The 20,089-nt window shown below is 37.2% G+C and overlaps 3 protein-coding genes across 3 annotated transcripts; all 3 read left to right on the forward strand.

Moving 5' to 3' along the window:
* The first annotated feature begins 1,773 nt into the window (after positions 1–1,773).
* Positions 1,774–2,047, forward strand: LOC108017364 (uncharacterized). Its single transcript, XM_017084388.3, has one exon. The coding sequence runs from the start codon at positions 1,797–1,799 to the stop codon at positions 1,962–1,964; it is 168 nt and encodes a 55-aa protein (XP_016939877.2). The 5' UTR covers positions 1,774–1,796; the 3' UTR covers positions 1,965–2,047.
* Positions 2,048–10,393: 8,346 nt separating this feature from the next.
* Positions 10,394–11,817, forward strand: LOC108012216 (gamma-glutamylcyclotransferase). The gene is made up of 2 exons (XM_036816197.3): positions 10,394–10,824; positions 11,421–11,817. The coding sequence occupies exons 1-2, from the start codon at positions 10,475–10,477 to the stop codon at positions 11,731–11,733; spliced, it is 663 nt and encodes a 220-aa protein (XP_036672092.3). The 5' UTR covers positions 10,394–10,474; the 3' UTR covers positions 11,734–11,817.
* A 526-nt stretch (positions 11,818–12,343) lies between these two features.
* LOC118877427 (gamma-glutamylcyclotransferase) lies at positions 12,344–13,895 on the forward strand. The gene is made up of 4 exons (XM_036816204.3): positions 12,344–12,495; positions 12,893–13,022; positions 13,247–13,380; positions 13,436–13,895. Exons 2-4 carry the CDS (start codon positions 12,918–12,920, stop codon positions 13,743–13,745), a joined length of 549 nt encoding a protein of 182 aa, XP_036672099.3. The 5' UTR covers positions 12,344–12,495; positions 12,893–12,917; the 3' UTR covers positions 13,746–13,895.
* The last annotated feature ends 6,194 nt before the right edge of the window (positions 13,896–20,089 follow it).

The raw sequence follows: 20,089 nt of genomic DNA on the forward strand, positions 1-20,089 counted from the left end.
CTAAATGATCCAGTTTTATGCCACCTGACGACGCCTTGCGATGTGTATAGTATGCAAAAACATTACAAGGAACGCTCCGGGTCTGGCTTAAATTAATTTATCACGTGCCGAAATACAGCAACTTCCGCAGGCTTCCCTTTCCCTCTTCACTTTTCGCGTAATTAATTGAATTCGGAGCGGGGAGCCCCTAGAAATTCGCCACGAACTAAGGCCCAAGCGAATATTACTCGCACAGCAGGGTTTAAAGCTAAAACTTAAAGTTTGAACTTCTTTTTGCAGGACAAGAGCATAAAGCTATCAGCTTACACATAATGACCCACTTTCGGGCGCCCCATATGCCCAACTTCAGTCCGACTTTCCGGGTAATTATGTCCCCATGTAAGCTCCCGGCAGCAGCAATCACTCAGCTGAGTACCACCGATTTCCCGATTTTCCTTTCCGGCTCTCGCTTTTCATTCTATCCGAAAAGAGGGATATTAAATATTCACTGGGAAATGCACGAGGAAGTCGGTTCAAGTGGTTGTGGAAGAAGAACAACTTAAACCTTTACCATTAAAGATATAGATACAATTACATTGAAGATAAAGATAATTAAGTTAAAGATAAGAATCTAGATTATCAATAAAGAAAAACTTAAACCTTTACCATTAAAGATATAGATACAATTAAATTAAAGATAAAGATAATTAAGTTAAAGATAAGAATCTAGATTATCAATAAAGGCATTAACATGAAGATCATTTATAAGTAATAGTAAAAACTTGGGTGAATCGTTATTCATTCTAGTAGGTGAAAACTTTTTCATTTGCTCTTTAACTCTAACTATACCATAAAAGTTCTAAAAAATAATATAAAAATTGGTGTTATAATTGACTCCATATCAATATCCCCTATCCAAAAAAGACATTCTAAGTAAAGTAAGTTAAAAGTAAATGAAACAAGAAAGGAAGTTAACTTCGGGCAACCGAATACAATTTTTGGAACTAAAAAACTAGTTTGCGTAGAAACGTCCAGACGGACTTGGCTAGATCGACTCGTCAAGTGATGTTGATCAAGAATATATATACTTTATGGGGTCGAAAACGTCTCCTTCGCTTCGTTGCTAACTTCTGACTGAAATCATTTTAGCCTCTGCAAGAGATATTATTGAATACTCTGTACTTTAGATTTGTATAACCTAAGTCACAACTTTAAAACCGAATCAGTTGCCACGCAAAGGTAGACAAATCATTCAAAAGGGACACTCATTTTGGGTCTTTTCTCTGAGTCGAACAAATAGAAGAAAAGTGCGTATCAATTTCTCTCCATTGGGCAGTTAATCAAAGGGTGGGAAACGAAAGTGACTAAGTAAGTAAGTGAGGAGTATTACAGCTGATGACGTGGCCCCCGCCGGGAAACTAGATTCGCTTGGCATTCAAATTCAAATAGAAATGTAATTGAAATGGGCCAGATAGACTGGAGAGATCCGAAGAGGCAGGGGGAGAAAAATGGTGAATGTGTGCTTGTGGACTGCTCGTTTCGCTTGTTTACACTGCACATTTGCCATCAAGCATACGTCAAGTGAGCCAGGCAAACAGAAAAGGTCAGCGGTGAAAAGTGAAACTACAGCGAAGAGCTTACGTAAGTGATTAGCTTCCCGAATGTCACGAAAATACCTTGAATGGCAACCGTAAAATCGTAATGCCACTTGGAAAATCCGAATCGCATGCTCGGCTGGAGGTTTGCAACTCTTGAGCCGGGTATAAATAGCCGCTTGGGTCCCAAAACCGATCAACACATCCACTGTTTCCGACAAGATGAACGTACTCCAAGGCTTTGTGCTTTTCTTCCTGGGCCTGGTCCTCAGCGTCGTGGATGCACAGGTCGCCACCCGATCCCCACAAGAAATGGCATGGGACAAGGCCTGCGGTCCAGGGCGCTACTTCAGTAGGGTCCAAAACGTTTGCTGGCCCGGGCCCGGATAGGCATAAAGAAATGCAGAATAAATATATCAAATATTTATAACTGATAAGCTGAAATGCCCAAATAAATTGGAGTAAAGCAATAATACTATAATTATACTTTATTGAGGTCGGATGATTCTATATTGTTGGGTAATATGTGTATACATTGAACAGTGTACATTGTACACTCAGAAATAAAATCAATGATTTCGTTTTTGAATAAAGTATTTTCGGAGTCAAAACATCGACAAGCATGAAAAATACAGGGCCAGTGAACAAAATGCAGCACGAACTTTTAAGTTCAAAAAGAATAGGTTTCAGAACCTTTCGGTGTACAATCAAGTATGAATAATTCTTAAGTCTAGACATAAATGTACTCAAAACAAGAATGATTTACTAACAAAGTAAGAAAATTGCAGGCATGACTTAAGGACGAATAATTCTTAAATCAATAGTTGGAGGAATAAGTATTCGAAACGGAAATAAACGAGATATATCTAAACAAATAATATTTTAAGTTTACTTGCGGCTAGCCGCTCACGGGCATTAACACTGTGTAACTTATGCGCCTTATATACCGAGCACTTTCAGAATAAACAGTTGGGAATTATTAGAGCTGACAGATATTTAAATCCAAAATGTGCTCAATGTAAGAACTTTTTCAGCACGAACGTTCTTAAATGGTAAACTTGAAATCGTTCTTAAATCAAATCAAGTTATGTTGTTCAGCAAAATAAGCTGCACAGTCATCATTATATAATAACTTAATAAGCATTTGAATAATGTAAAAATTGTAATAAAAACTTTGTAAATTAAGTTCTATCGCTGCATTTGGCCAAGGCCATTTCTACATAATTATGGTAAATATTTAGGGGGACACGTACAAATACTTATTTTTATAATACTTGTTTTTTAAAAAAGGCGAAGTATGTCTGCAAACATTTAAACTGAACCATCCCATACATGATCATGCTTACTAGAAGTGCCATTTGAAGATCTTAACTTTACCCATAAACTTAGCTGTCTGCACTGGAAATCTTTTCTGTTAGTTCTGATGGGTTAAGAAACTTGGTTATGAGTAAATTGGTGGGCTCAATGGGCCATTACTTCAACGAGCTTCAGCAGATTCTTTCAGCACATTATTGCTCCTAGGAAATGTGGCCAAGGACATGCAAGGGATTTCTTGGATGCACAACTTTGTGCCTCCTGCCACGGCATCGCTCGTTAATTAATTCACCCCGAACGAGCACGGTTTCCCCGACCCAGGAAGCCGCAGCATAAACCAACTTGTTATGGCTTATTAATTTTGCATGCAGCCGCGATGCAGTCAGGCCAACGTCATGTAAACATGTGCAGGATCCCACAGGCTTCTTCCTGCGAACCTAGGAACCGAGGATTGTGCAGTCGAAACTGAAATCTGAAAACCCGGATCTGGGAGCCGGGAAAAGACAGCCCGATGGGGCTGTTCATCGGGAAAGTTAAAGTCTGCTCGGCGCAGATTTATTGCATTTCAATGCGGGCTCTGCACTGCACTCAGTCGGTTAACTGGCTGGCAAACACAGATTTTATTCCAAATATTTACTATTATCTGTGGGCAATCCTTGGACAGCCAATAAAACGTTTTTCTGATTGCCGCTGGCGTACAAATATTATTTACTGACTGAATGAGAGTTTTTCGCTTGATTATTTGTAGTGCTTTTGTGTCTGTTCTTACGGCCCATATTTGCTTTCCATTAAATTTCAATTATATGGTGTGAATAAACATTGTTATTCTAAGTTTTTTGTTCGGCAGCAACAATCCTAATTCATATTTCAGATTTTTAACCACTTTGTTTTTTTATATTAACATTTTTTTTTTTGACAGCCATAATTGTAAGCATACCTCAAATATACGTATTTGCACAAAGTTCAATTACTGTTATACAGAGTTAGTAAGCTAAATCAACCAGATAATTAAATTAGTTTTTTCAATGAAGAAACTCGATTTGCTTGTCATACAAATTTAAACCGAAATGCATTTGAAATGGGCCAGGAAGACTAAAGAGATCCGAAGGGGCTCGGGCAGGAAGAAAAATGGGGCATGTGTTTCTGGACTGCTCGATTGGCTGCCATCAATCATACGCCAAGTGAGCCGGGCAAACAGAAAAGGTCAGCAGTGAAAAGTGAAACTACAGCGAAGAGCTTACGTAAGTGATTAGCTTCCCGAATGTTACGAAAATACCTTGAATGGCAACCGTAAAATCGCAATATTACTTGAAAAATCCGAATCGCATGCTCGGTTGGAGGTTTGCAACTCTTCAGCCGGGTATAAATAGCCGCTTGCGTCCCAAAACCGATCAGCACATCCACTGTTTCCGACAAAATGAACCTACTCCAAGGCTGTGTGCTTATCTTCCTGGGCCTGGTCCTCAGCGTGGTGGATGCACAGGTCGCCACCCGGTCCCCACAAGAAGAAGCAAAGGACGCGGCCTGCCCTCCAATGCATTACTTCAGTAACATCCGCCAAGTTTGCTGGCCCTATCCCGGATAGGCACAAAGAAATGCAGAATAATTATATCAAATATTTATAACTGAGAAGCTGAAATGCCCAAATACATTTTAGTAAAGCAATCACATAATCATTGCTTTCCATTAAATTTTAATTATATGGTGTGAATAAACATTGTTTTTCTAAGTTTTTTGTTCGGCACTAACAATCCTAATTCATATTTCAGATTTTAAACCACTTTGCCTTTTTATATTAACGTTCTTATTTAACAGCCATAATTGTAAGCAATCCGTGCCCATATTTGCTTTCCATTAAATTTAAATTATACTGTGGGAATCGACATTGATATTTTAAGTTTTTTTGTTCGGCAGTATGAATCTTAATTCAGCTTTATTTTTTACCCTCTTTGTCTTTTTATATTATATATTTTCATCATATCTTAATTAAATATACGTTGGCACAATGTTCAATTAATATGATACAGAGGTATTCAGAAAATTAGCCAGGTAATTAAAATAATTTGGTCAATAAAAGTTGTCGATAATAGTATACTATTGAGTTGTTACCAAAGATTAAATGTTGGTATTATAGGTCTTGGTTATAAAATTATTAAATAATATTTAATAAATTTAATGTTTGGTTTATTTAAAAACTATGAAAATCTGTTAGATTTTGAAGAAGCTGGTGCCACTTAAACTGAATGAGTAAATTATAATTTATTCCTTCTCTTTTCTCAACTTCCTAAGACTAATTTTATTGTAATCGCTTGCATTTGCTTTCATATCAATATACATTATTCTTCCCATTTCCACCTCAAGTGCTGCTCCATAATGGCCCCTTTCGAAAGCGATCCAATATTTAAGCTTCTGTTTTATGGTCATCGACAAATGTCCAAGCATTGACAGCTATTGTGACAGTTGCTCCCTGTCACAGCCAACTGGGGCTGGACCCTAACCCCTTGAATCCCGAATCCTGTCAAGTCCTGCGAACGGCGTCACAAATGAGTGCGTCATGCGAGGCATTCTGGATCCCCGCTTCCCTGAAACACAAACAAAACATAAATTTTAACGAGCTTGTCAGGCGAAACAGGCGGGTCAACAGCAACAACCACCTAGATATCGAGGCATCATTATATAATTGACTCCCTGATGCCTGGATGTCGAGCAGTTTATCACTTTGTTGTCGGCGCTGGCGATGGGTTGCTAATAATGCTGATGCCCTCGATTCGAGTTGCCTGATTATGATGATGCGAGGATGCTTATCTGGCGCACACTGCGTATGCGTAATGGGGTCAACCCGACTTGAGTTGAAGTTGGATTTCATTTCGTAGCATTCTGAATGAACTACTGACGTTACTACACTCAAGGAAATAAAAATATATTTTTAAATTCCCAAAAAACCATATATATCAGAACATCATTTTTGATTTAAACTCTACTCTACTCTGTGATCGAATTATTGTAAATCATACCTAGTTCCAGCACCGACAGAGTTTCAAACAAAGGCTATATTCAATTTATAAATGAATTTAAATTATTATTTAAATTAAAATTTCCATATTTTGTAGCTAATTAATAATTTTAAATCCATATTTTTTGAGTGTACTCATTAGGCACAGAAATCAGTCGTGAACTTGTTTCGGCTTGGTTGTGGCCTTGTTGAATATACATAACTACACTATTCTTCAGTAAAAAATTGAGGAATACAACACAATATCTGACAACTGCACCTTATGTAAGTTCCTTGAATTAAAGAAAATTTAATAATGTCCAAACAATAAGGTCATGCTTTACCTGCTGGTACTGACTTGTTAAAATGCAATTTGAGTATGCTACGTTTATAGAAAGAATATGCACAAAAATGGAAATCTTTGCCTCGCACACTCCGTTTTCATCTGAAGTGACGTTGATTGGCGAAGTGAGTTCAGTTGAGGTCAATCCCATACCACTCACACTTCAAGTCTTACATCACCGCCGCCTTGGTGCATTTTCTTAACCAAAAATACATATTTTTTTGAGCTAAGCCACAAAAACATGTTCTTTTTACCACATGTTTGCTTTCCTTTCCCTCGAGCTTGCGAATTTCCCAGGCAAATATTTGGCCTGCGAACCTGCCGAAAACTTTTCCCTGTGACAAGAGCACACATCAAGGAGCTGCGCCGTGTGCCGGCAGATATCAAACAACGTGACTTGCCAACGGTTCTCGAGTCCTTGTTGGTTTTTCAAGCGCTTAAATTGATTACGAAATCTTTCAGGGCTCTTTTCTCATAATTATACCCTCACCGAAGGATGAATAACATGCTAGTGTTGGATTAAAGATGGGTTTTACTATGAGGTAAGTATTAACTAACAAATATAGTTTCTTTCTTTAACTTTATTTTAAGCCAATAATATGCCATTAAAGTGATACTACAAAATTATTTAGTTTTTTTTTAAGCACAAAATGATTTTCCAAATGACTTCAAATTAAAAACTCTTGCAAAGATTTGTCAGATTTTTGTCTTTGTCAGATTTTTTTGAGTTTATTGCAGACTTGCACAACAAGCAAAATGGAATCATCAGAGTATTCGAAAGCTTTTGACAATCCAAAATCTCTTTACCGCTTTGCATATCGGAAACGGAAATTTAATCCGTTTACTTGGCAATTTGGGCGGATGTTTATTGTGGATTCTTTGGTTTGCGGCTCAATCATTTTAATGGCAAACTCGTGTTGGAAATTCATTTCATAGATACACCCAATCGAACACTCATCCATACCCGGACACGTGGTGAATCCTTTGCGGATTTCGGTTCGCACAACAATTACCATAAATCGACAATTTCTGTTTGATTGTTTCGCTGCCGCCTTTGCTGAACATTAAAAATTAATTAAAACTGTGCAAAAAACAAATAAATGAAATGCAAATAACTTTTATGGTATTTGCATCACTGCGGAATTTCAGTTAATTGATCCATTCACGCTTTGTTAAATATTTAATTTGCTTAAGCTGCACTTTTAGGAGTACATTTAATTGACATAATGCCAAGAGCAGAGTATAACAAGTTTAATTTGGATTCTAATTGAATAGCAAAAGGCTTTATTTGATTTGATCAAAATGATCGTTGCCTTAATAGTTAAAGTTCATTTAGACTGTTGATACTTTAAAGTGCTTGACGGACTTAAAAGTAAGTAATGTTCCAAATAGTTTTTTATATTTAAATGTTATATAAAATGATAAAATATTTTTTAGTTAAATTTTACCAAATATCCTTTAGCTGTTAAATATTAAAACCTATTAACATTGAAATATTCTGTTAAAATTGTTTTAATCTGAAGGCTGGAACATGCTGCACATTTTTGCAATATAACTCTATGTAATCCTTTTCAAAACTGCTGAATCAAAACCCATTTCCAAAATGAGTGTTATTTATCATCTATTGGCGATGCCATCAAACTTACAATCGATTCGCAGCACAAAAGAATGGAGCGCATAAAATATGCTTATGCACAGATATTCGAGTACGTATACGCAACGTGGACGTGCATAAAAGCGTGAAACTTTTGCGCGCCAAACTTTAAATGAGGAAGGCAAACGAGTACAGCCAAGTGCTGCATGCGACATCCAAAGTTCGTGGAGGCGGAAAATCCATTTATCATATGGCTGCTGTCTGTATGTGGGTGTCTTTTTTCCCCCTTTTTGTACGACTGAAAAAGAAACGAAAGACACTTGATGTGCGATATTTACATGACAAAAACTAGCGGCAGGTGAGAGAAATAAATGATGACTCCACAGTTGGCATTTCGATGGCATCGAGTGCCGGGAATGGCGGCATATTCAAATTACGTGCGTTTCGAGTATCTATGAATATGCCGGAGGTATAGATATGTTTTGCCAGTAAACATGTATGTTTTCGCTCTGTTTGCCCCCAAAGCCGCTGAGGATAATGATGATTTCGGATGACGATGCCGTGATCATTTGTGCTCTTTACGTGCTCATGTGTGCGTGAAAATAAGCCAAGATACGAGGACAATGACAAGGATTTACCGGGTGAAAGGGACCCCCGGGACAACACGCATGTATGAATATTTATGCCGGCGCCTGTTTTTGTTTGGCCATCAGGTCATAAGGTCTAAGACGAGGCAGCCAATTGAATGATTTGCGGCAAGTTGGGCCGTAAATTAACCCACTTAAGTGACGTTCTCGAGTGGCTGGAAAGGATAACTCGGGCTTTATCTGCAATCAGCAATGTAATATTATTTTTCTTCAAGTGAACATCAATAGATAAATGCAAGCAACTGACAGATGTTTGAACCATATTTGCTTGCTTACAAAATACGTAAGGTAAATTTAAGTGAACATTAACCAGAATCTGTTTTAATAGTTAACTTATAGTTATAATTTTGTTAAAGTACAAATCACCATATCCACACACATTTAAAACAGCTTGTAATAAATGTTAAGAGTCGTGGAAAGGCAACCCTTAACTTGTTTTGTTGAAGAAATGATTTTAAAATCCATTTTTAACGGTAAATCCATTATGAACGGTGAAGAATATTATTAAATAATATTATTAATATAAAAATATATAAATGTTACAGAAACACCCCTCAACTAACATTGCTACAAATTATCCATTTTAATTTTTAGTAACATTTATAAAACATGTAGCTGTCATTATTTAAAATTCGTTTTTCCACCTGGCATTTCCAGTCAAACTCATAAATCACCACAAAGTGCAGCTGTCATGGCGACCATGTCAGACCTCTTAACGCATTCAACTCCTGTCGCCTGTCCTGTTCTGATCTGGATTTGGTTATGGTTTTGGTCAGAAACCATGTCAAACTGGCCAAAGTTCCGCCGCAAGCAGCACCAACATCCATCGAGAACATGCAACAAATTCCGCAATAAAATCGTAAAAATCATTTAAATAAATTCGCATACATTCGCGCGCCAAACGCCTGTCACTGCGGCGCCCCGAACAAACAGACGCAAATTGTCCCCCATTTTCCCATGATGTGTATGTTGCCATCATGTCACCAAATATTGAAATCGAAAGCCAAACGATTCGGTTTCTGGTGATGGTCGATGCCCATGTGTTTTCTTCAATTTCGACAATTTGCTTGAAAAATAAAATTGTTGGGCAAGAAGCATCAAGGATAGCAAATAAAAAGAAACTCTGTATTTAGTATGTTAATTTAGCTAAAATTTTATTTTATTAAAATTATACTAGTTTTCACTACTGTAATTTGGCGAAACTCTTAAATACGATTCATAAAATGATAATGTAACATTTTTTCAAATAAACATGTTTGTGTGCTGTAATAATAATAGTTAATTATGACCTGATTTTATTACTCGTTATGTTTTGATAAGAAAATGTAACTGATTCATTTAATGTTTGGGATTGAAACAGAAATAGCTTACTGAACTCGGCCGAAATTCGTAAGTACGACAAAAAACCCGGGTAGGTTAATATACTCGTTAATTATAAAAGTAATTATTTCAAAACATATTTTCGACTTGACTTGAGCCAGACAAAATACATTTAAATTACCAAAATCAACAAAGAAGTTTAAATCATTTTATATGATATGAAATCTTTAAATATTATATGCACAATCAAAAATATACTAAATAAATACTTGTCTAACATTCGGTGATATCAAGATACGTTTTCAAAGCCTCCTCTCACTGATTGCATTACAAAAGAACAATTGAGATGTTGCGATAAGCGATTTTTTACTAACAAACACAAATGTTGATACTCTCTCGCTCAGCTAATGTTGACTCATAATCTATTAGAATATGCGTTTCAGAATTAAACAAAAAAGTTTATCAATACAATAAGTATGTTAATTAGTTTAATAAATACTCAGACATTTTACGAGCTATTTTTAACCGACTAAAATAAAAAGCGTGCCAGACTTTTGGGACACCAACAAATAGAAGAGAAGTCTTCAAGACAGACATACTGAAAGATGATTTAAAGGCGCAGTAGTCGTTCAGCCTCCAGCCAGATCGAATCACTTGGTCGTGTCAATCAAAACAAATACTCACATCATAATGCATCGTGAATGTCTTATCGGTGTCGTCACCTGTCTGCTGCTGGGTCTCCCCTACTCTCAAAGTCAGAGCATCGCAGGTGATAATGCCACCTCGAATCTGCCAGAGGTGCGGGGCAATACGTTCCTCTACTTCGGGTTTGGGAGCAATATGCTGGCCAAGAGGATCCACATCCAGAACCCCACGGCGGTTAGAATTGGTCCCGCCCTGCTTTCCGATTACCGGTTGGACTTCGCCTTCATCTCGGATCGGTGGGGAGGAGCCGTGGGCACCATTGTCCCCACCCAGGGAGACAGTGCGTGGGGAACCCTCTGGGAGATAGACCTCGCAAACCTGCCGGATATAGACAAGTAGGTATTAAACAGAATAAACAGAACAGAATATACCTAAGCTGCTATTCTATGACCCAGCCAAAAAAAAATCTTAATATATTATACTTCAATTTAATATTTTCTTTTCCCTTTTTAATACTTTTTTTATCATAAAAATTAAATTATTATTAAATAAAATATAATGTACGAGGGTGGTCCGATAAGTACTTAGCCTCCAAAAGAAAAACGAAAAATTTGGAAGTGGCGATTTATTTCTCAACATAATCTCCTTTTAGCTGGATACCCTTGACCCAGCGATGCTCCAACTTCTTTAACCCGTCTGAAAAATACGTTTTCTCGAGGTCTGCAAAATAGGCCTCTGTGGCGGCGACGACCTCCTCATTCGACGCAAATTTCTGTGCAGCGAATGACTTTCTCAAGTTTGGAAACAAAAAGAAGTCACACGGGGCCAAATCTGGAGAATATGGTGGATGGGGTAGCAGTTCGTAGCCCAATTCGAGGCTAAGTACTTATCAAACTGCCCTCGTATATTATTTTTCATGCAAATTCACATTTTTTAAGAGACTCGGAGATCATAAGTTACCAAGGTTTATATTTTGCTTACCCTTTTCCAGCCAAGAAGGCGTCCATCTGGGCATCTATGAGCCCCGCACCGTTTATGTGAAACTCCGAGGTGACTCTGAGCTAACTCCTGCCCGAGCCTATCTACTGACCAAACAGCCGGAGAGCAATCTCTATGAGCTGTCGAGGGACTCTGTTCCTGCATCCCGTCAGCCCTCGAGAACATATCTGCAATGCCTGGTTAAGGGCGCTATCGAGAGCTCCATTCCGGAGGATTATGTGCGGCGGTTAAGGAGCATCAAGCACAATGGTCACGTGAACAGAGCAATGGAGCAAAAACTGGAATTACAGAATGTCGCACTCTAAATTACACTCTTGCAGAGGAATTTTTATTTTCAAATCCAAAAGTTAAGCAATTGATCAAAAATAAAGTAAACATATAAAAAAAAACCTCGATTCTGTTCTCAAAAAAAGCATACACGAAAAACATACGTGCACTTATTAAAACCTAATCCTAAATATGCCTAGCTTAAAAAGACTTTTTGGAAAGATAAGAAAATATGACGGTTCTCTAAATGTTGCTTTGTTGGTTGTTAGCAGCTATGTGACTTATCCCAGAGGTCGCAACAATTTTAAAAAGATAAATAAAAAATTGGACTCCGCAAAACAGGACCCAATCATAGGCAATTTGAAATAGTTAAGGACACCTAATTAATTAGTGGATAATATTATCCATTCTCGTTCTTCTCTGTTCCTACACTTTTATCAAGCTCAAAAATGAAATATTTTTGAATTAAGGCGCCAAGTGTTCTTCCTCTTCATAAACATGAGTCATAATTTTTCTGAGCTGGATATGACGTTACATACAGTTTTGGATTAAGTCTTGGCTTAACGTTACGATGTAGTTTACGATCTTAGTGCTTTACCCAACCGATTATTAAGATTCAAACCCTCCAAAAAGAAGAAGATATTCAAGCTTTTTATTGGCTTTATCTCTTTTGCTACTACTAAAAACTCATAAAATGTATCATTCTAATCAGTTGCCTTCCATCCGTCCGTCCGAAACGTGTAAACAAAATTTTTGTTTAGTATAAGTTGACGTGTACCTACCACTTGGGTGTTCAAAAGGTAAAGCAGAACTACATTGATTTATTTTATTAGAAAAATAGCAGAAAGAATGCACATCGACGGCGTTTATTAAAACATATTTATTGTGGTGAACAGCTGTTTTGATTTACGACGAAAAGCTTTTAAACAGCTGGGCATGTCAATATGTGTTTTTGGTCGTAGCCAAGACTTCAACCATATTATTAACTGCTTGCCTAAGCAGTGCACAGTTTGAGGTGCATTGAACAATAAACGGCTTCCGGTGCTCACAAAACTTAAATGAGTTGAAAACATCTCGTGTTTATTATTATTATTATTATTATTATTATTATTATTATTATTATTATTTTATATATATATAATGGCTTGGGCTCTTGTTCGCCGATCATTCATCATTTTACTCACCATCTTTTTTTAGTTTCAGATCCACTTTTTGCATAAATATGGCCAGTAAGTTCTTTTATTTCGGTTTCGGTAGTAATATGCTGGCCAGTCGGATTCACATACAAAATCCCACTGCTAAAAGAATTGGGGCCGGAAAACTAGAGGTATGAAAAATTGTATTTATATTGGGACTTTCCGAACATGGTTTCCATTATTTAATTTGGGATAAAAGTGGTGTAACAAAATGCTCTTTATCAAAGCTATATATCCTTCAAATCAAGATCCTTTAATTGTTATAAGACATTATAATAATTAACCTCTGCTTAATAAGATAAAAAAGCTTTAAAAGATAACACTTAATTTAATATAAAAATTATTTACTCCTTAGAACTTTCGGCTGGACTTTCACACAGCCTCGAAAACCTGGCTGGGGGCTCCCGCCACAATCGTACCAACTCAAGGATCCCATGTCTACGGATCCATTTGGGAGATTGATATGTGCAACCTCAAGGATTTAGATGAGTAAGTTTTTTTCAAATCTTGCCTAAGAATATCTAATACAATTTAATTTTCTCAGTCAGGAAGGTGTGTCCAATGGCATATACATTCCGATAAGCGTTCCCGTTCACTCGTTGACCACCGATTCCAGTATCACCTGTCACCTGACAAATCAGCCCCAATCAGAACTGCATGCCGATGGTGTCCAGGAAAATATTCCCCTCGATCGTCAGCCCTCGAAAACATATCTTAAGGCCCTGGTAAAGGGAGCCAAGGAAACCGGGATTCCGGAGGAATATATCAAGTGGCTGAGGGGCATTAGGCATAATGACAAACAGGCGCCGACTATGGAGGCTAAACTTGAATTGGACCAAGTGGAGCTAAGTTGATTCCACGGATCTTCTATATAAATTTGCTAAAAAAAACATTTAAAGTACAAAATAAACATTTTGTATATCTGTGTTTAAATGTATAGTAAAATTATAGGCAAGCAAAATAAATATATTTTCAATAAAGGTTCCTAAAAATTTGTCCTTAAATGGAAATATGTTTTAATACTATGGCTTACAAATTTGACTCCATGTATTTGAAAATATGTACTACCATTTTTAACTAAATAATTTTGAATGTTAGGCTTCATTTTCCATAAACTTAAAGGCTGAACTCTTTACCAACACTTCGATTATGGCTCTCCTGGCAAATAATTCTGTCGCAAAACTGAATTTAATTAATTTGAATCACTTATTTATGATGATTACCAATTTCCCGTCTGCACCCCATTCAGACAATGGCCGAAAATGTTTCCTGGTGGAAGGGAAACAAACTTTTGAGTTTTTCCCATCGACTGGCTCTCGCCTAAAGTGCAATTAAAGTGCAATTTAGTGTGCACTCCAAGGAGGAGGACGCGCTGCTGATGATGATGCTCCACGGGCTAACGAAGCTCATCCAGCTGGGCGATCCTGCCCCGTCTTATTAATTTAAATTTGGAGTTTTCGGCAATGGGTGAAGGCGGTATTGGGGCACTCCTCTTTGAGTCTTCTGAGGCTCCTTGGCTGCTGCGCATTTGCATATTGTTCGGGGAGAAGCTTTTGGCCACTTGGAGTCCAAAGTGTGTGTGCCAAAGTAATAATAAACATAATTTCCTGTTTCAGGAAACTTTGCTGCTATATCTCACACCAAGAAAAAAAATCGTAGTTAATTATTTAAAAAGGTTTCCAGTGCCTAAGAAAATTTAAATAATTTTAAAAATTATAGAAGAGCTGTACTTACATAACATTTAGGAAATAATTTCAAAAGAAAATATTTTTTGGAAATACATAATGTACAATTTGCAGAAAACCATGATAATTCTGAAATATATTATATTTTCTTTAATTTAAAATTCTATGGAATTTTTACCATATAGATACATAAACTAGGAACCGTTTATTACATTTGCTTGTTAATTTTTTAATCAAATAAAAAGTATGCGGATAGAACATTTCTTATTTTTTGCAAATATTTATATTTTTATATCCTTAGGCTGGTTTTTCCGAGTGCATATATATTTCCCAGTTAGCAGCTAATTCCAGGAGCTCCAGCTGCAAACTGACCCTCTGGCCAAAGTTGTTGTGTAGGTGGCAAATAAAAGTCTGCCCTTCGACTTTAACAAAGTAAAAACTTCGCTCCGAGCTCTTGTTGCGGTGTGTTCACTTTGTGCAGTTGTAAATTAAATTTGCAAACGGTCGGTAGTTTATAATCGTTTGGGAATTGAAATGCAGTCGAGTCGAATTTTGGCCAAAGTCAGGAAAACTTCAGCTTCGTTGTCGGCTTCTTGGTCAAAGTTTTGGCCCAACATTTTTATTACATTTGTGGCGCCCCCGTCGAGATGGCTGCTCCTGTTTTGAGCTTGGGTTTGTGTGCACTGTGCACTGGAACTCCACTCGTCCTCAACTCGGCCATTAATTATTTAAAATGCACGGCGCCATAACCATTTAGATGGCTCTCGCCCGCTGTAACATGTGCCAATGGCAATGGCAACACCGACTCCAGGCCACAAAGTAAGCGACAACACCCAACGCACTAGGGCCCTTGTAATCATAAAAGTTTACGATTTTAAAAAGCAAGGACAGCGAATGGATACTTTTTAACACCGAATAGGCTGTATACTATTCAAAAATTCAACAAGATTCAATGGTTTTTGAAAATAAGTGTAATTGGTCCGCTTACTTTTGAAGTAGGCGTGTACTTTCGTAAGTATAGCGAGTAAAGATATCCCTTTCTAATAAAATATTTGATTAAATGAAATATCAATATTTTTTGTATTTATTTAAAATAATATGTTACTTATAACATCTAACATTAAGCATTGTTAAGTGATTAAATACTGAAGAAAATATTTATAGGATATATATTGACTTTAGATCCGAACTTTTTTTGTTGGAGAAATGTTTTAGCTGAACTCAATGTAATGTAAGCTTAGACTTCACGCAAGGATATTTAAAAAATATAAAATATGCCTACATTAAAAACACTCCTTCTTTATGATGAAAATAACACCTCTTAATACATTTTAAAGTTTATACATTTTTTATTGATTCTTGTGATTAAATAAGAATATATTTTTTAAAATTTTTTTTATTTAATTTACTAATAAATTACAGTTTAGTCAAGATCAACACGACTTTATAACCCTAGTACTCCCTTGGTTTAGTGCAACCCGAAATCGGAATGACAAGTGACGAACAGATGCAGAGTAGAGGCCATTGATGCCACAGGACGAAAGGACGATGAGGTTGGCTAGGAAGGCCTCAGCTGCTTGTGCCGCACTTTGCGGGAATGAGAATTTAATTAAAATCAAGCACTCGATCCAAACCCCTTCCCCATTTTCCCCATGGCCACACCTTCAGCCGCAGCTCAGCTCGTCGTTTAGTTTCAATCAAAGTAGCGACAAACAAACACTCAAAAAAAGGACAAAAATTTTACGCAAATTGACAACAGAAGCGACGACACCGAAAACAACCGGGGGAAATGGAACCCAGGGTGTGGGACACAAATGCCATGTCAATAAAAATAAAAACTGTTTCACAGCGTCCCATCTTGTCAGTTGGTCGTAATTGAAACTCATTAGCGTGCATTTTAGTGGCAGTTCTGTAGCTGCGAAAGCCTTTCCAGTTGCCAACCCTTTTTCGGGGTTTTCCCCGGCTGTATGGCGCTTTCGCCCCACCCTTTCGTTGGGCGTTTGGCACCACTCTCAGTGGATCCGGTGGTGGTTATATGTGGTGCGTGCGGTTTATGTGGTAAGTGTGTCATCATTATGACTGCCATGGGTTTTTGCTCCTTTTTTGTTGGATACTTTGGCATGAAAGTGTGTTCGATATGGTTACCAGCCTTTTTTTAGCCGAGGGAAAGTTAAGTGATTTTTTTCAACAGTGGATAATAATGTGTCTAAGTTGTATCGAGGTACAGGTTTTTATTTTCAGATCCTATTCCAAATATATTTCAAAAGTTATGGGTGTTATAAAGAGTTCAATAACTTATGCTTGCAGCCTTTTTGCATTTATATTTAAAGCTTTTAACGTTTTTTCGACTTGAGCCTGGCATTTTTATTACCATAAGTTGTGTTATCAAATGACATTTGCATGAATTGCAGATAGTTGACAGGAGCAATTTACAGAAAGGTCCAACCTGCAGATCTCTCCCCTAAAATGTTTAGTCCAAGAATTTTTAGTTATTAATCAATTAATAATAAAGATAATATTACACTTGAAATAGGTTTTTATTCGTTTATTCGCGTTAAGGCCATATATATTGTAATTTCAGAATTCGACAACTCTTTTACACAAACTGACCACAAATCATTATTAATTGGCTTGTCAGTGGCACAAAGGCTTAAAAATCGCACAAAACCGCATCGAACCGCGACCAAAACTTTACTACTTTGACGTGAAAACTAAAAGGAACCCACACACTTTTCACATAAGTCATCCCATCACGAATCCCAAATAAATTTTAATTGAAGAACTTGACTAGTCCCTGTAATTATGCTTCACACACGAGGCGTCAAAGGCCCCACGGGACATGCAGGGGTTAATAGAAACTATGGAAATGGAATACCTTTCAGCGGACCCAAGGTAAATTCAATTTGCCCGCCTAAGAAAATCAGCTAAGAAGGGGAACTGAACTTGATGGCACATTTGCATACAGTTTCCAAGAGTTCAAAGTGTTTGAAAGTTTCTGATGTTGGAGAACTATTAATTACCAAAGTAGAAACACTTTCGATTAGCGACCACCTCCTGAGAAAATTAAAACGAGGGAACTGAACGAAGGCAAAAGTCCCCAGGGATTCATGTTAAATGTTAAATTGCTTGAGTTTAAAATAAAACTTTACTTTCAAGAAATTATAAAGGAAAAGTTGGTATTGGATCCAAAAACAATTTTTTTTCTTAGCGTTTAAGATATTTTCATGACTACCACAATATACTAAGAAATATAATTAATTAAGTTTATGGATCCTAGGAACAAATAAAATACCGTAACAATGACTTAATATAATAATTTAATCAACCAATTTTCTTTATTCAAATGCTTGTGTCTCAGTTTTAGAGAAGAGCTTAAAACAATTCATTGTAGCTCTCATAGATTGATCTCTACAAAATATATATTTTATCTTCGATGCGAAAAATCGTATATTCTGAATTGTAAAATCCGGGTATGAAAAAAATAATAAAGAAAAGGCTCTCACCGGAAGAGGAAAATTGCGGAAGGAATAATGGCCGCGGGCTGGGATGCACAAATAAAACCGAAAAATGCAATCGGAATCTGGGCGCAGACACGCTAATCAAATTAAGCGCAATATTTGGCTTTCATATTCCAGCTTCCGCGGGCTGAGATCGAATGAAATGCAACCGGCGACTGGCCGCGGGCATTAATTACACTTAAATGTTGACCACATGCCAGGATTTGGCAGAGACACAAAGTCAATAACTTGGCCAAGTGCAACCCTAGGCCCGCTCCACTGCGACCAAGTCCACTTGGCTTTGTCCAATTTCCCCTGAGGCCGCCGACGGCGGTTGCATTTTTTGACAAATTCTCTTGACACGCATGCAGTGTCAACAAGGCGTGGCCCAAAAGGGGCGGGGGTCTGCGATTAAATCATTAAATTCATACGCTCCACGGGTTGCACTTTTCTCAATTCGCACTGGCGCTTTGTTCAGACATGCACTGGAAAAAAGATCGAACCAACATTATCAATAAGAGAAAAGATACTAATGCATCAAGTAATAACATATGTAAATCTCACATATATGTATCTTAAAATACAACATTTTTTAAGAGATGGTCCATTTCAAATAATCAATAAAGAATCAGAAAATTTGAAAACAAGGTAATATAATTAACATAATTTATAAAAAAAAATTGGAAAACATGGTAATATTATTATAAAATTTTTTAAGATCTAAAATATGTAAAATTAATTTAAAAGCTATTTATTTATTTTAAGATTACATATATTTTTTCTCCGTGCGGTATTATACCATCTGAGCTTGACCACCACCCTAGGAGATTGTCACTTGCTGATTATTTGGTTTCCGTTTTCATTAAAATGCACACATCCCTTTTGATACTGCATCAATGGTTGCATTGGTTTTTTGCCCTTTTAAGCAAATCCCTTGGTTTGGGTAAATGCTTTTGGGGCATTTTTTAATTAAACGACATGCAGCGGAGTTCTGGATTTTAATGTCACCACCTCGCGCTGTGGGCGGCGATGCAGCCTTCGGTGGCACGTGCAATATGACAAATATTTTAGGCACACAATTGCAGTCATGGAGTGGCAGTCGGGGTCACCAAAGTACCGAGTGAGTCCTGACCAATGGATGACTAATTCCCTCTAAGCCCGTCGATCCCTTTGCTGTTTAACACTTCTATCTGTTAAGCTCATACAGAGCTATTTCTGATTAGTAAAAATGATTTTGTAAAAGAAAAATATAGTATAGTGTAGGCTGAATGAAAGTTGATTGGTACATATTCATTTTATTTTTGAATGAATGAATGAATGTAATGTAATGAGTTAGTCTGTTTGTTGCACAGGCTTTTATTTAATGTGGGTCTAAGGGCTGACATTGGGTGAACTTACGATTATACTGGCTAGGAAGGGCTTTTAAAAAAATAATTATATTTTCCAGCACAATAAAATTAATAAACAACGTATCATTGGGAACGAACATTTTTGTTATTCTGGAAAATAGTAAAAATATATTAATGAAAATAAGTTGGCTCTTTCATTATTATTTGGATGTTTATTATTTGTAGTTCGTCCGTACTTTTACATTTTATCCTTATGTTCCCACCCAAATGAGCCTGCACTGCACATAGTGCATTAATTTAAAGTTAAACAAGTGAATGAAAAATGAATTTTACATTTTCATTTTGGCATTTTCGCTTAAAAGCTTTTCCGGCCGCGGCAGAAGGGGTAGAAAATAAGCGAACGGAGAGTGCCGGCGTGGTAACCGAGCTTCAGTTGAACGGCCACGGCTGACTTCCTGCCAGATTTCCTGGCCAATACCCCACTCCCTCCCCCTCTTCTTTTCCCCATCTACAACATACTAAATAACCTTGTTAGCGTTTTTAATTAAAGGTGTAAATATTGATATTTACCCATGCAGACCTGCACACAGCTCTTACCCCGCATCACCACTTTAACCCCCTGACGCCGGCGGCTGCTCGCGACTGCCGCGGAAATGCATTTTCGCAA

The sequence above is a fragment of the Drosophila suzukii genome, chromosome 3 (assembly GCF_043229965.1).
Source record: "Drosophila suzukii chromosome 3, CBGP_Dsuzu_IsoJpt1.0, whole genome shotgun sequence".
NCBI classification, from domain to species: domain Eukaryota; kingdom Metazoa; phylum Arthropoda; class Insecta; order Diptera; family Drosophilidae; genus Drosophila; species Drosophila suzukii.

Coding starts and splice junctions, on each gene's coding strand:
- LOC108017364 (XM_017084388.3), top strand. CDS start 1,797: ATGAACGTACTCCAAGGCTTTGTGCTTTTCTTCCTGGGCCTGGTCCTC.
- LOC108012216 (XM_036816197.3), top strand. CDS start 10,475: ATGCATCGTGAATGTCTTATCGGTGTCGTCACCTGTCTGCTGCTGGGT. Junction 10,825..11,420: donor AACCTGCCGGATATAGACAA/GTAGGTATTAAA, acceptor ACCCTTTTCCAG/CCAAGAAGGCGTCCATCTGG.
- LOC118877427 (XM_036816204.3), top strand. CDS start 12,918: ATGGCCAGTAAGTTCTTTTATTTCGGTTTCGGTAGTAATATGCTGGCC. Junction 13,023..13,246: donor TTGGGGCCGGAAAACTAGAG/GTATGAAAAATT, acceptor TTTACTCCTTAG/AACTTTCGGCTGGACTTTCA. Junction 13,381..13,435: donor AACCTCAAGGATTTAGATGA/GTAAGTTTTTTT, acceptor TAATTTTCTCAG/TCAGGAAGGTGTGTCCAATG.